Source organism: Rosa chinensis, chromosome 7, assembly GCF_002994745.2.
Source record: "Rosa chinensis cultivar Old Blush chromosome 7, RchiOBHm-V2, whole genome shotgun sequence".
Classification (NCBI taxonomy): Eukaryota; Viridiplantae; Streptophyta; class Magnoliopsida; order Rosales; family Rosaceae; genus Rosa; species Rosa chinensis.
In genome coordinates this window covers 2141741-2154963 of record NC_037094.1, presented here as the reverse complement: position 1 = coordinate 2154963, position 13223 = coordinate 2141741, and the positions used below count along the sequence as shown (strand labels likewise).

Genomic DNA, 13223 nt, shown 5'->3' with positions numbered 1-13223 from the left:
TGGTGTTTCTGCAATTACTGTTGGCTTTTGTTTATTCAACTACTTTTCCAGGTGTAGATATGGTTGTTCTGAAGAAAAGCTAGTGACCCACTTCTCTTTTTCATGCTGTTGTCTCTGCTTTGTTCATTATATATGTGAGGTTTATTGGGACAAAAATGAAGTACAGAACTACAGATACTCTTCTTGAGGAAACCCTTTTGAATGGTACAACAAATTCCAGTATAAGTAAAACTGCAGAATCAAATAAGTCCAAAGGGGTTGAAACTGTGAAACCCCATATCCATAATCAATATTCAATCCCCATCACCCACCACTAAATAAGTAACCCAACATTCCAATCAAACTCCCCCGATTCTAGTTTCCAAATTCTCCAGATTTTTTAATCATGAACGAAGAACCCAAAAACCATGAAGGAAACCAGAAACCATGAACCTTTTAATCTTACTTAATTGCTCTCTACCATTAACTCATACAAACGCAGAAACCATAAACGAAGAGCCCTTTGTATTTTCCCCTAATTATCGCACACCTTCTCGAACTCCTCTATGCTTCTTCTCTTTGTGGCTTGAAATATGATAAACATAGAGACCGAGATAGAGAGACTGAAAACCTTTTACTTTAGAGAGAGTGGAGAGTGTGTTTGACCTGCAGTCTCCAACATTCAGCCTTTTTTAACGGGGTTGACAAATATAGCCCTCCTTATTAAGGCTATGAGGTTCAATTGCCACATTTAGATGGAGAAAACAGACACCAAAGTGATAATACGGTGATATAGTTGAGTGACCAAAGTAAAGTTTGTGAAAGTTAGATGACCAAAGTGTCGAGCGAAACATAGTTCGATGACTAAAGTGATATTTCTGCCTACTAACAACAATGACTACTGTTCAGCAAATCGAAGACTGTAACATACCAATGAATAAATAGATGGAGTACAAAGTGAAAGCTTTTACTGAATGAAGTGAAATCTTTCATGTATGTAACGTTGATGAACAACAGACCCAGAAGCAGACTCGTATAATGACACAAAGAATGGCAAGACTGACAAACCCAACATTGCCAGCACAATCTTCAAACATAACCACACAAACTTCACACTACAAATGCCAAGACCTAAACCTACTGCTGCATCTACAAGGAATGGTTAACGCTTGTCAGAGATTGGAAGGCGTCCAAGAAAACAGAAAAAGGGAGTACAAAAGACCCAGGCCAGTGACTGTTCAAAGTTGCAGAGGCAAGGGAGTACCACAAACACCCGCCCGGCTGAGTCAAAATTTTAGCACACAGTTAGTTGTCACATACCACCGCACATTGTTAGTTCCCTTCAATGCCCATCCCAGACTCAACCTGGGCAGTCAACTCAGCTCATTGATATCCCACAAGAGTTGCGCCCAGAAAATGCAAGGATACCCAGATGTTACATCCTGGTCGAAGAAATGAAAATCAATTTACTTTTGCAGCTCTATCTTTACACAATGTATACCACTCTTGGAGCACTGCTTGTTGAAGAGCACGGTGTTCAGCCTCCTCTGCAGTCAATTTGGACAAGGTTGTAGGTCCCTTTTTCTTGCCATCTTCCTCCTCACCATCTTTTTTCTTTTCCTTCTTTTTCTTTGTCATAAAGTCATCTTCATCATCACTGTCTTCTTCTTCTTCGTCCTCGTCATCAGATTTGGGAGTCTTTTTAGGTTCGGCAGCCTTTAGCAATGCTATTCGTTCCATTGAGATCCTAAGCCTCTCAGCAGCAGCCACCTTCACTTCATCTTCAGGCATGTACTCAACACCCCCATCAGTGAGATCATCCAACCAGCCCTGTAGATCTGATCCAATCTCCTTCGTAATTGATGCATCAGAAGCTCGAACAACAAATTTGCAAATCATGGTCGTAGTCTCATCACCAAGGTCGACATTCCGGCTCACTTCACTAGCTCCAAAGATCATCATGCCCAAGAAGCCACCATACCAAGTTTTTGCGGCAAAACAAAGCTGTTCCAGCACAGGAAATTCAACATCAGAATTTGATTGGTTGCTTAGAGGGCCAAAACATTCAATAAAAGCTTTGGCAAAACTCCAGGATAACTGAAACCCCAATTTGCCACTAAGATCTCTAGTCCCTACTCTACAAAGAAGGAATTCCCTAAAAGAAACATGGTATGTAAAGTTTAACGAAAAAAAAAAACAAAAGAAAGAAAAAAAGAAGCATACAATGAGCAAACAGAAGACAAAATTTAAGAGTAATGGATGTTACCTGAAATCCTGCTACTGTCCGAATAACATGTGAACAAACTCTGTGGAATGGTTTTGATGACAAGGATTTCAGCCCACTTAGGAAAGGAGATGCTCCATACTGCTGAGCAGCAGTAGCCTTGAAGCCACTTCCTTCATAGGTATATGTACCAGTGTACTCAACTATGGCTGGTAAACTGGGCCACAGCCGGAAAAATTCAACTGGTGAGATTTTATGTGGGGTTAGTAGCTCGGTCAACGGAATCTTGTATGGCTGACACCTCAAAATGACAGGCTCTCCCAGTTCAGGCCTTAAACTTCTCTTCTGTCTCATGATTTGCGGATCTTCTTCAGAGTAGTCACCTTCATAATCTGAAGCTGCACCACTTCCATAGAAGGGGTAGTATAAGACTTGAACCCAAAGGGCGCATCTTTCAAAATGGGAGACACCCACAGTTACACTGCAGAGTACTGGATCCTGGGAACAAAAGAACAAGTAAATGGATCAGACTATCTTATCATCAAAGATAGAGAATTGTGTTACACAAGGTAAAAGTGCAGGCATGGGTGATGATACTGAGGGTGGAAAATTTTTTGTGAGAAAATAAGAACATGCGATTTTGGCCAAAAAACCGCGTGCTAGTCCCACAATTTTGGGTGGAAAGTCATGGTCTCAGACAAATCTAATCTACTCCTCTCTTTTTTTGTTCCAGGGTTTGTTTCTGCGAGGTTGGAAAAGCATGTTTGGCGTGCTTCACCTCAACTGTGTGATCATTAGCCTGTAGCAATTAGCTTTCGACAGGTAATTAATGACTAAAGAATGCATTGTTTAAGAAAAAAAATGATGCTGTGTTGTAACGGCAGACAGAGCACAGTGGACAAAGAATTAATGCATTTTAGGGGCAAGAAAAGAAACCTGCGAAACAAGGTTACGCAATTGCCGAACTGCTTGTGGAGACCCATCCATAAAATACAGTGAACCAGATAACCCAACTCGAATATCAACCCGATTGAGTTCAAGCTCAGTTAAGTTTAAGACCTGCAAATTCATCAACAAGGAATAAGAACTATCAACAGACAACAGAAAACTGCCTTCCCAGAAATAAAGGGCTACTAAAAGTAATTTAAGAAGGTAGGAAGCAAGCTTTACCTTCAAATGCAAAGATATCCTTCCATCACTAGAATCTGCCAAATGATATGCTTCAATGTAGCAGGGATCACTGCTACCGGTCAAAGTAGTTGCAGTAGGAGGAACCTTGAGTAAAGTAGACTCAACTCCTTTTGTCAACAGAAGAGTTAGTTCACTAGGTTCTGGCCTCCAAAGCTCTAATATAGCATTATGAACCAATCCTTCTAATTTTCTATCCTGAGCTGCAGCTACTTCGTAGAACTGAACAGTTAGTTTATGGTGGCTGAATGGGTAATCACCTCTGGCTTCCGTAACTCCTGGCCACCTGACACAAAGTATCACGTTGTGGATTAAATAAAAAAAGCTAATAATATGCATCAAGAAAAAGAAGGTGGTGAGTTAACCAAAGAAAGAGGCACAATTCATCCCTCACATTATATGTGCATATACACATGAATGAGTTAAGCAAGGAGTAATTTGGTATTGATGATTGAGAGAATGTAGCTGCACTCTGACCAAAGTCAGTCTTCCTAAATCTACACATATTTCTGTCTAATATCTGGATCTAGAAATCAATAATTCAAGAGGGAACCCAAGCTCCTGACTTGTTGTTCAAAGAGAGAGGGAGCCAACAGAAGATATGAGCCTACGTATGATACTAATACAGCTTATCACTGCGAGCCTGAAGGAAATAAAGAATGCCTCTTAGAAGCAGCCAAAATGGATGAAGAGTAGTATAAGCATACCAGGGTAAAGATCAATCAAACTCTGCCCCATGGAGAACCCACATGCAGATTTATGAAGATATATAAAATGTTCACCTGCGTTCTGGATGGCTTGAAGCATACTTAAGTCTCTGCAATATCATACGGCACTGATGCTTGTTTACTGAATCAGCCACACTACTGCTCCTGAACTCTTCGAGTTCTTTAGTCAGTATCTGTCCAGCCCTAGAGTTGCGTGATCCCAACCGCTGAGCACATAATAAAACTGCCTGAACATCCAGAAGCCTATTTGTCGAATCTGAAGATGAATCTATGTCGAACAAAACCTTGTGGATATTCAAAATAATAATGTTCAGTGGATCCTCAGGATCATCAGCCAGCAGCGGATCCAACCCTTCTAAGTCTATGTGCTCTGAGATAGCCCAAATTACGCGAGCACATATTCTTGGGGTATTCACCTGCCACATTGACAGAGGTGTCAGCCAGGGGAAGCAACCAATTGAAGCAGTTTAAGAAGAAAAAGATGAAAGAACAGTAACACCTTGGACCTTCCCAGTCCTAATAATGTTATGATAATACCCTATTAGCCACAACAGTGCCTGTATGATTCTTTTCTAACCCTTAATTTACCTCACTAATAAAATGTCTTTGTATTATAAAATCACATTTGACTCATAAAGTATGATATGCTTCAGTATATGTCCTTGTCTACAGTCACTGCAGCATGCTAAACCATATTCATTAAAGGTACATACCTCACGTAGACCTTTCACAAGTTCACGTTGCAAGTTCTGCAACCTTGTCTCATTTAAAATTTGGTCCTGTGAAGCCCCGTCTTTTACTCTTTTTACACCTCCCCTTGTATCGTAGATATGGCAAAGCCTAACAAGTAACTTCAAATAGCAATCAATTGCATAAGTCCGGCCATCACAATCCCATTTGACACATGGTCTGCAAACCTCCACGACTTCCAGAGCAGGCTCTGTCCAATTTAGTGCACCATAACCAGTTCCATATGCCAAGGCTCCAATAACTCTGCTCTCCATCCCTGAGTTCTTTTGTTCAGGCAAAGGTAGAGACAACTGAAAGCAACTCTCTACCAATGATGCTACCAACTCCTCCCTAAATAAGGTCTTGCTGGTCACACTATTAAGATCATCTTTTATTCTTGCATCCTCAAAAAGTGAGGCTATATCAGTTCCAGCAAGAGGTTTCTGGCCTCTTCGGACACTTTCCTTTGCAAATAGATCAACACAAAGCGCTGTTCGACAAATACATGCTAACGCATGCATGCGATCTGATTCTGCCCTCAAGTTTCTCACCATAAGAAGCAGCCTCTTAAACAATGAAACCTACACAAAATTTAACACACCCTTAATCAGAGCTAACCAGCATTACTTATAGTCTAACTAAAAGAGACAATATGCAAAGTAGTATCTACGGAATTTCCAGTTCTTACAGTCCCAATATCCAATGAAAACTCAACTAACAGTCTAAACTTAGCACCTTAAAGGAAATTAAAGGAACTAAGCTTACCTGCATATGAAGATCGAGAAGATGAAGGTTGGTAACAACAGCTCTAACAATACTTTCCCTAGCAGAAGCAAACTCTTGCCTATCCCAAAGTGTGAGAATTGCAATAATCGATTGCGAAGCCCACTCAGGCTTCCCACCAGGAACATCAGCCAAGTACAACATGTCAATCCCCACCTCAAAAATCAAAGCTGGATCCAAAGACGAGGCCAGAAACGGCACCAAATGCGTCACCACATCCGAAACTCCGACGAACCTCTCGGCATTACTATCCACAATAGTCGCATTAGAACTACCAGAAGACTTGGATAGCTTCCTTATGACCTCGACGGAGCCGGAGGCCACAGCCTTAACGGCATACACAATCGGAAACACCGTGGCCCTGAAACTCTCCACCGGCAAAACCAACGACCTCGCCATTAAAGCACTCCGCTTCTTCCAGACGAAGTCCACCATTGAAGAAACCCAATTGGATCGAATCGCAAGCGAATTCTCACTGTCTATCAACTTATCTCCGGCGAGTCTGCTCATCCTTTTGGTATCGAACTCCTGAAACAACCGCCCCACAGACTCGAACGCGACCTTCGAAACGGCGTCGGAGCCGTCGAGCATGTTCTGGCCGATCCGGCCCCACCAGCCGGAGACCTTATCGAGCAGATTGACATTGTTCTCGCACAGAGTCACGAGATCGTCACGTGCGAGAATGCACCCCATCGTCTCGGTGATCGCGAACCGGAGGTTATCGGACGGCGAGTCGAAGCAGTTGTTGATCTCCTTCTTGGTGTCGGCGATGAGCTTGGGGAGGCGGTAGGAGGGGATGGCGGCGAGGATCGAGACGGCGGCGGCGCTGACGTCAGGGTCGGGGAAGTCGAGATCGGTGAGGACGCCGGTGCAGACGGTGTCCCAGAGGTCGGCGGTGAGGCGGGTGGAGCGGATGAGGTCGAAGGCGAGCTTCTTGCAGACGGCGGAGGCGGGGGAGGCGACGATCTCTTCGACGGCGGACTTGGCGATGACGGAGATGTCGCGGCCGGCGGCGGACTGCTGGAGGGCTTGGAGGAGGGCGCCGGACTGGCGGAGGGCGTCGCTGGAGCGGAGGTCGGCTTGGATCTGAGCGAAGAGTATGTCCATTTTGGGAATTCAAAGTCTTTAGGGTTTGTGAATCTTGGACATGAAGAAATGAGCTTCTTCTTCTTCAGCTGAGATTGAGAAGAAAGGAAGAGACTTTGGCTTTGGCTCTGCTCTGCTGGAGTGGGCAGAGTAAAAGATTTGCAGCAATGGCTGCACTTTGCTTTGGTTTTAGTCTTTTCATCAAAATGATGGTGGCAGTCTGGTATTAAGTTGGTACGTTGGGCATTAAGTTGGACCCAAAAAAACACAACGTGACATATCTATAATTTCGTTCATGTAATTTGTTTATTTGTTAAAATTTGCGTATTTACATTTCAATACAAACACTCTTTATATACCAAAAAAAAAACACTATGTATGTACATTATGTCACCTTGTTATATTTTCCTACGAACTTTAGTATGGATGCGAGGTATGGTTGATAAAATTAACTTCTTTAGCCTAAAATAAGTGGTTAAAGCAATAAGTGATTCCTTCACGAGACTTGGAGTAAATTTTTAGCAGCGCGGTCTATCATATTGTCAATAACTTTGAGAATGATCATCATTATAGTATTCGTAATAATCAATAGTACAATGCTGTGGTAAAATCACAAACTTCCTAACCCAAGGGTTCCAAATGAATATGGGATTCACGTGCTTATGAATACTATTTCTTTTTAACTCTACCCTAATCATTTTGAAGCTAATGAAATTTGAATCTGTGACCTCAACAATATTAGTTAGTCCGCTAACCAACATGTCATGGCTCATCGACAAAACATACAAGCGCGTTATAAGCTCTATCAACACTATGCAGCTTGGAGCTATATTTGGCAAGCAGTATACGCTATACACTATACATACAAGCAGCTGTATATACGTATGATTTGCATAAGTGTTCTATTGAATTACAGAAAGTATACACAACCAAGAAGCCAAGAATGGCTGAGTTGTGTATCATCAGTTTGAGTTGCAGATATGCAACATGACATTAGCCAATCGGTAGAACGAAACTTGATGCTCGATAAATAATTAAGATCATTCTAGTAGAATAAATAAAAGGTAGAGATTGTGAGCTTGGCTATAGGTGAAGCTTTACGCAATCTCACTAAAATTCCACACAAAATAAAAATGTTATGTAATGAATGAATTACCTATAAGTGATTCACAAATATCAATTGGGGTCTTTATCTTGAGTTCCAATAACTTTGGGGCATGTTTACTTGGGATGGGAATGAAAATGAAGGGAATGATTGCGGGGTAAAAATATTCCTACGTTTTAAAGGAATAGAAATGATTCCGAGTAAAAGTATTATTGCGTTTACTAAGACATAAAAGAATCGGAATGATTCTGGGTAAAAATATTCCTATGTTTAATTATTAAGACATAAATAAATCAGAATAATTCCTGGTAAAAGTATTCATGCATTTACTAACACATGAAGGAATAGGAATGGGTGTAGATTTCACCTTATTTTCAAGAATCAATTCCTAAATACTTAGGAATTTGATTACGAAGGGGGATATGAGTTTAGGAATCAAAACCAATTCATTTTTTCTCTCATTCCAGTTGTCTCCGATTCATGATTATTTTTCATTTCAAGTAAGTAAACGTGTTATTAGTTTTCACCTCAAACACTCGCATAGTTTTGTATAAGAAATGTCAGCACACTAAATTCTTATACTAACATCACTATTTCCAAACTGCGATACCAAAGTCATCAATAAAACGATACGATGAAAAGTGAATTAAGACTTGGGGATTGACAACAATAGGCTATTATTGAGTTCGTCCTATTGCTTTCAGTAAGACGAGGTTAATAACTCCTGCCAGGGGATTAAACATGGAGATTGCTTATCTATGAGTGAGATTATACTAGCATTTTTCTGTAAACTACGAAGCAAAAACGTCTTTACATACCCAGAGTCGTCATATACAAATTATGTTACCCCTAACAACTAAATGTTACTCTTCCCTCTTGCCAACCCAAATGAAGAAATAAAGACAACACTAATTACATCCAAGTTACCTTCTATATGGATCTTTGACGCATGCACCATTCAAAATCTTCATTGCTTTCTCCACTGTTCATATGCCATTGTTGCAGCTAGTATCAACTACATCACTGTCAGGTTCTAAATCTCCAAATTCTTAATACATTAAAACACATAAGCAGGTTTAACATACTGGAAATCATTTTATACAAAGTTAAAAGAGAGAGAATAATCATGAAGGAATAAACTTACGGTGCAAAAGAGAACCTAAGAAAGAATCTGCCACAACCTTGGCGATTCACATCATGAATAGTAATGTATTGAAATATTGATCAACCATGCTTCTCCTTCATTCAAAATCTCAAACAATGTGATACACAAACTCTCACGATCACAATTTTTGGCAGGAAGTGCAGTTTGAAGTAAATAGAACTTCAACTCCCCTAAATGCATAATAGCCTCAGTTTGCTATACTTGTTCCCCATGTTCTACTGGTTCACCAACCAAAGGTGGAAACCTGCTGTTCACCCATGGCACTATAAATGGTTTGCTCAAAGAATGGACAATCCAACTGCATCATTAGAATCCACTTAAAGGAAAAAGGCTATCACCTCCCCGTGTGATAATGAGTCACAATTTTGAGTACAGTCCTCCCACATAAAGGATAATGAGTAGAGTCACCTCACCGTGTGATTTTATGAAATTCATGTAACTTCACACTGAGTAATTTTAGAGAAATAGGATCCGTTTCTTATAAAACGTCCCATCCCGCTAACCCCTAAAATTCTAGAACAAGTCTGGAAATTTTATCCAAATAAAGAATGTTAGATTACATCTTGCTTCCTAGGGAAATCACAAGAAATATCCTGCTGACAAGTGAAATATTTTGTAATCGATGAACATTTCACATCACTACATCTATATGAGCCGATATCAAAAAATTACGTGTCAATGAATTCTTTTGTAGAGAGTTTTGTATTGCTTAAAAAACAAGCATTACTTCTTACTAGTCCAGTAAAAATCAAAGTCAAATTATTAATTTTTATTTTTTCACTGCTTTTTTCTCTCCAGATCCTTCATTAATAAAATAAGGGTGAGGCTAGAATAACCATTACATATTCTTCCGCTACCATCTACAGATAGACGAGAAGTTGTGATGAAAAAAATTCTATATCTTTGCATTCGCGTTTAAGAAGCATTGTACAATATATATGGTAAGTAAGTTTATATTCACTTTCGTTTTGCCAATGAGGAACAATATCTTCAAAACACAATTTTCACAATCTTTCAATATACACAACTAGAAAAGGAAATGAAAAGAGGTCCTAAGCACTCAGCTCAACGTACAAGTCAAATATGTAGTACAAAAAGTCTTTTGTTCCACTTTATACTTCTCATCTTATAAAAAAGTTGCTACCATCTGAAAACGAAAAAATCCTAGGAGAGTTTTTCTCTCAACCTAGTCTTCAATAGCGCCCTAGCCTCCTTCCCTAGTTTCCTGCTATCGCTCTCTTCTCGACTTCTATCTATCTATCCAATCTTCTCGACTTCTATCTATCCAATAGCTTCCATCTATGCTGTCACAACAAGCTTTGCTGCTTCCCTTGCCCTCACTGAAGGAGGCAATGCTCTTGACCTAGGAAATATTGGTTGTGGCCTCGTTCGCAGATCCTCCCAACCTTTTCTGATTGGAAAATCTTTGACCCGCAAGCCGGTTGATCCTAAGGTAGAATTTAGGGTTTAGGAACGAGCTGGAGATTTATTCTTGTTCTCCTTTGAATCAGTGCGTGATCGCAACAAGATACTCCGAGGTGGGGGTTGGTGTTTTGATCGAGCCCTGGTTTGCTTTGAAGAGTATGACGACGTCAAACCTCTTTATGAAGATCTTGCAGCTATTGGTACTATTTCTAGCCCTAGAGACAAGGGCAAAGGAAAGTTTTAAACTTTCCTGGTCTTCTTGCCTAATACTAGAAGTATGGTCTTCTACTACTTTCATCTTAGTTTCTCTTGTATATGACGTTTTGGAGTGTGACAAGATGCCTGGTCAGGTTCAAATCATTCAGTTGGCTGAAATGAGGAATTTAGGTATGTTTAGCCTCCATCGGACCACCATTTGTGGTGGCGGAAGAGAATGAGGGGAGTGTCCCTTTGTTTTGTGAATTCAAGGTATACTAAGAATCTTGAATTAAGAATTGAATGACTAGTTGTTATTATTGATTTGGATTGCTACTCGATCTTTTCGGGGTCGACGGTGAGGTCTCGGAGCTTCTTGGAGAGGCGAAGGGCGTGGTGGATGAGCTTGGAGGTGGTGTGGAGGTTGGAAAGCTAGAGAGTGAGGGCATTAATGGAGTGGAGGAGAGTTGGGAAAGGAGGTCGGGGTGGCGGATGGTGTGCTGGTGTGCTGGAGCTTCTCAGCGGTGGAGGCTTTCATTTGAAATGTGAGAGAGAGAGACAATGTAGAGACAAAAAGTAGAAATTAGAATAAATTAGAAATGTCCATTTTGCCCTTTTTGGGTGCTTGAAATCTTAAAAATAGACCCTTATGTCGGCTCTAACTCAGCACATGACGTCATGTTTCGAGCCAAATTCAAATTTTGGACTCGAGTGATGCTCTTTGAGATATCAGGGGACAGCCCAGATTTTGGACCAGCAGCCGTAAGCGGAGGAGTTCTAGGCGTTGTGGGGTTTTGCTACTTGAGCCTGTAGCAGCAAGGTTATCGGAGCATTCACACTTGGCAACTGCCAGGTTCTTCAGTGAAACTATACTTGTTCCCAAACAAAAGTACTCAGAGTACTTCAAAACCACCCTATGGATATGTCTTCGACATGGCCGGAGACAAAGTCATTGGTCCCATTAAACTTTTCACCTCAAGCTCATAAGCCTTATGTGCAACTGTTGTTTCCGCCTATGGAAAGCTTTATCATCTTGCTACCAATCCACATTGCTGGCCGGAGATCCCAACTCCAGCCTTTGAGCGATATGGTCCTGCCACTAATTGTTGGGAGTCTCTCCCTCCTTGTCCGGTTAGGCCTAAGAAGATACTAGGCTATGCCGTTTTTATGGCTTTATTTTGTTCTCACTTGGCGACGACTACTTCATGGCTTTTGATGTCACCAGAAAACAATGGCATGAAGTCCAAATGTGGCAGCCTGCTTCTAGTCATCATTGGTTCAGTGGGAGGGCCGTGGTTGTAGGTGACACTATCTTAACCTTTGATACTTCAAGTAACAGTGTTGTGGCATTCAAATTTTGGTGGGATTTGGATCAGGATGGTGATGTTACTTTTTATATAAGCCCTCAACCCAATTTGGAAGGCTTGCATATCAACAAGGCCTTTCTGGCGCAAACAGGTCGTTATAAGTTCAAAGAAACCAGACAATATTTGGTTTACTTGGGGAACTTGGATTTTTGTCTCGTCCTAAATCGGTTCAGAAAAAATAGAGCTGATCCTGATCCTCAACAAAAACACTGTATCACCACGTTTCAAGTTGTGGACGATGAATGGGGAGGGAAGCATATCATCAAGACCTTACATTCAACTATTTGTGAGGTGGACTCTTTCATTCTTTTCGGTTTCAGCTTTACTCCAGATTGTGTTGATTTCGAACCCACAGAAGAGGAAATGAGAGTGAAAAAACAAACTGCAACACTCAGTAACCTTGCAATTTTCGATGCAAATGAATTCGGCATGTCACACAATATCCCACAAGAGCTAATCTTTGACATACTTGCAAGGCTTTCGACCAAGGATTTGATACGACTCGTGTGTTTCCAAAGCATGGAATGCAGCCATCCAAGACCCAGAATGGGCCAAGCTGCATCTCCAACTCTCCTTCAAGCGCAACTCAATGGATCCGACCTTTTTAATTCTACCATCTAAGCTTGATGAGTTTTTTAAAATGACGTTGTTTGAAAATGACAGAAAGGGAAGAATTATGTTAATCAAGCAGCCGTCAAAGTAGGTTGAGAAAAAAAAATAAGATCTTGGGTTGCTGTAATGGTTTGCTTTGCATTTATGGATCTTTGGAAAATGAAGACTTTGGTTTGTGGAGTCCGACAATCCACAAGTTTAAGAGGATTCCTTTGTTAGCCTTCAATAAGTGGACGCAGAGCAAGACCTTTTATGGCTTCGGGTATGATTCAGTCAATGATGACTAAAAGTTTGTGATAATGGGGCAGTTTAAGGATCCGAGTGGTGTTGTTACAAGCTCGGAAGGTCAGGTTTATAGTCTAAAATTGCACTCATGGAAAAGGGTCCAAGACTTGCCTGCTCATCTTAATTTTGCCTCAAATGGGGTTTGTCTGGATAGTTCTTTACATTGGTTGATGAGGTTAGGTGACAAAGGTGGAGGACCAATGGCAGTTCTAACCTTTGATCTCGCAAGTGAAGAGTGCCACTGGTTTTCTGCCCCAGATCATTATAACAGTAAGCATTTGAGTATAAACTACTTGGATTTGCATGTTATGGGAGGGTTCTTATGCTTTTGTTTAGAATCTAGTGTTCTCTG

General features: G+C 40.9%; 1 protein-coding gene across 1 annotated transcript; it reads right to left on the bottom strand.

Moving 5' to 3' along the window:
- Positions 1–925: 925 nt before the first annotated feature.
- LOC112180539 (protein TPLATE) lies at positions 926–6947 on the bottom strand. The gene is made up of 7 exons (XM_024319097.2): positions 5614–6947; positions 4833–5429; positions 4174–4535; positions 3374–3677; positions 3140–3262; positions 2246–2701; positions 926–1983 (listed from the first exon to the last, which is right to left on the bottom strand). Exons 1-7 carry the CDS (start codon positions 6736–6738, stop codon positions 1441–1443), a joined length of 3510 nt encoding a protein of 1169 aa, XP_024174865.1. The 5' UTR covers positions 6739–6947; the 3' UTR covers positions 926–1440.
- Between the last annotated feature and the right edge of the window lie 6276 nt (positions 6948–13223).

Excerpts from the sequence above, each read along its gene's own strand:
- LOC112180539 (XM_024319097.2), bottom strand. The coding sequence starts at position 6,738 with ATGGACATACTCTTCGCTCAGATCCAAGCCGACCTCCGCTCCAGCGAC. Across the intron at positions 4,536-4,832 it reads TTGTGAAAGGTCTACGTGAG|GTGAATACCCCAAGAATATG; the intron begins GTATGTACCTTT and ends TCAATGTGGCAG. Across the intron at positions 3,678-4,173 it reads TCAAGCCATCCAGAACGCAG|GTGGCCAGGAGTTACGGAAG; the intron begins GTGAACATTTTA and ends ACTTTGTGTCAG.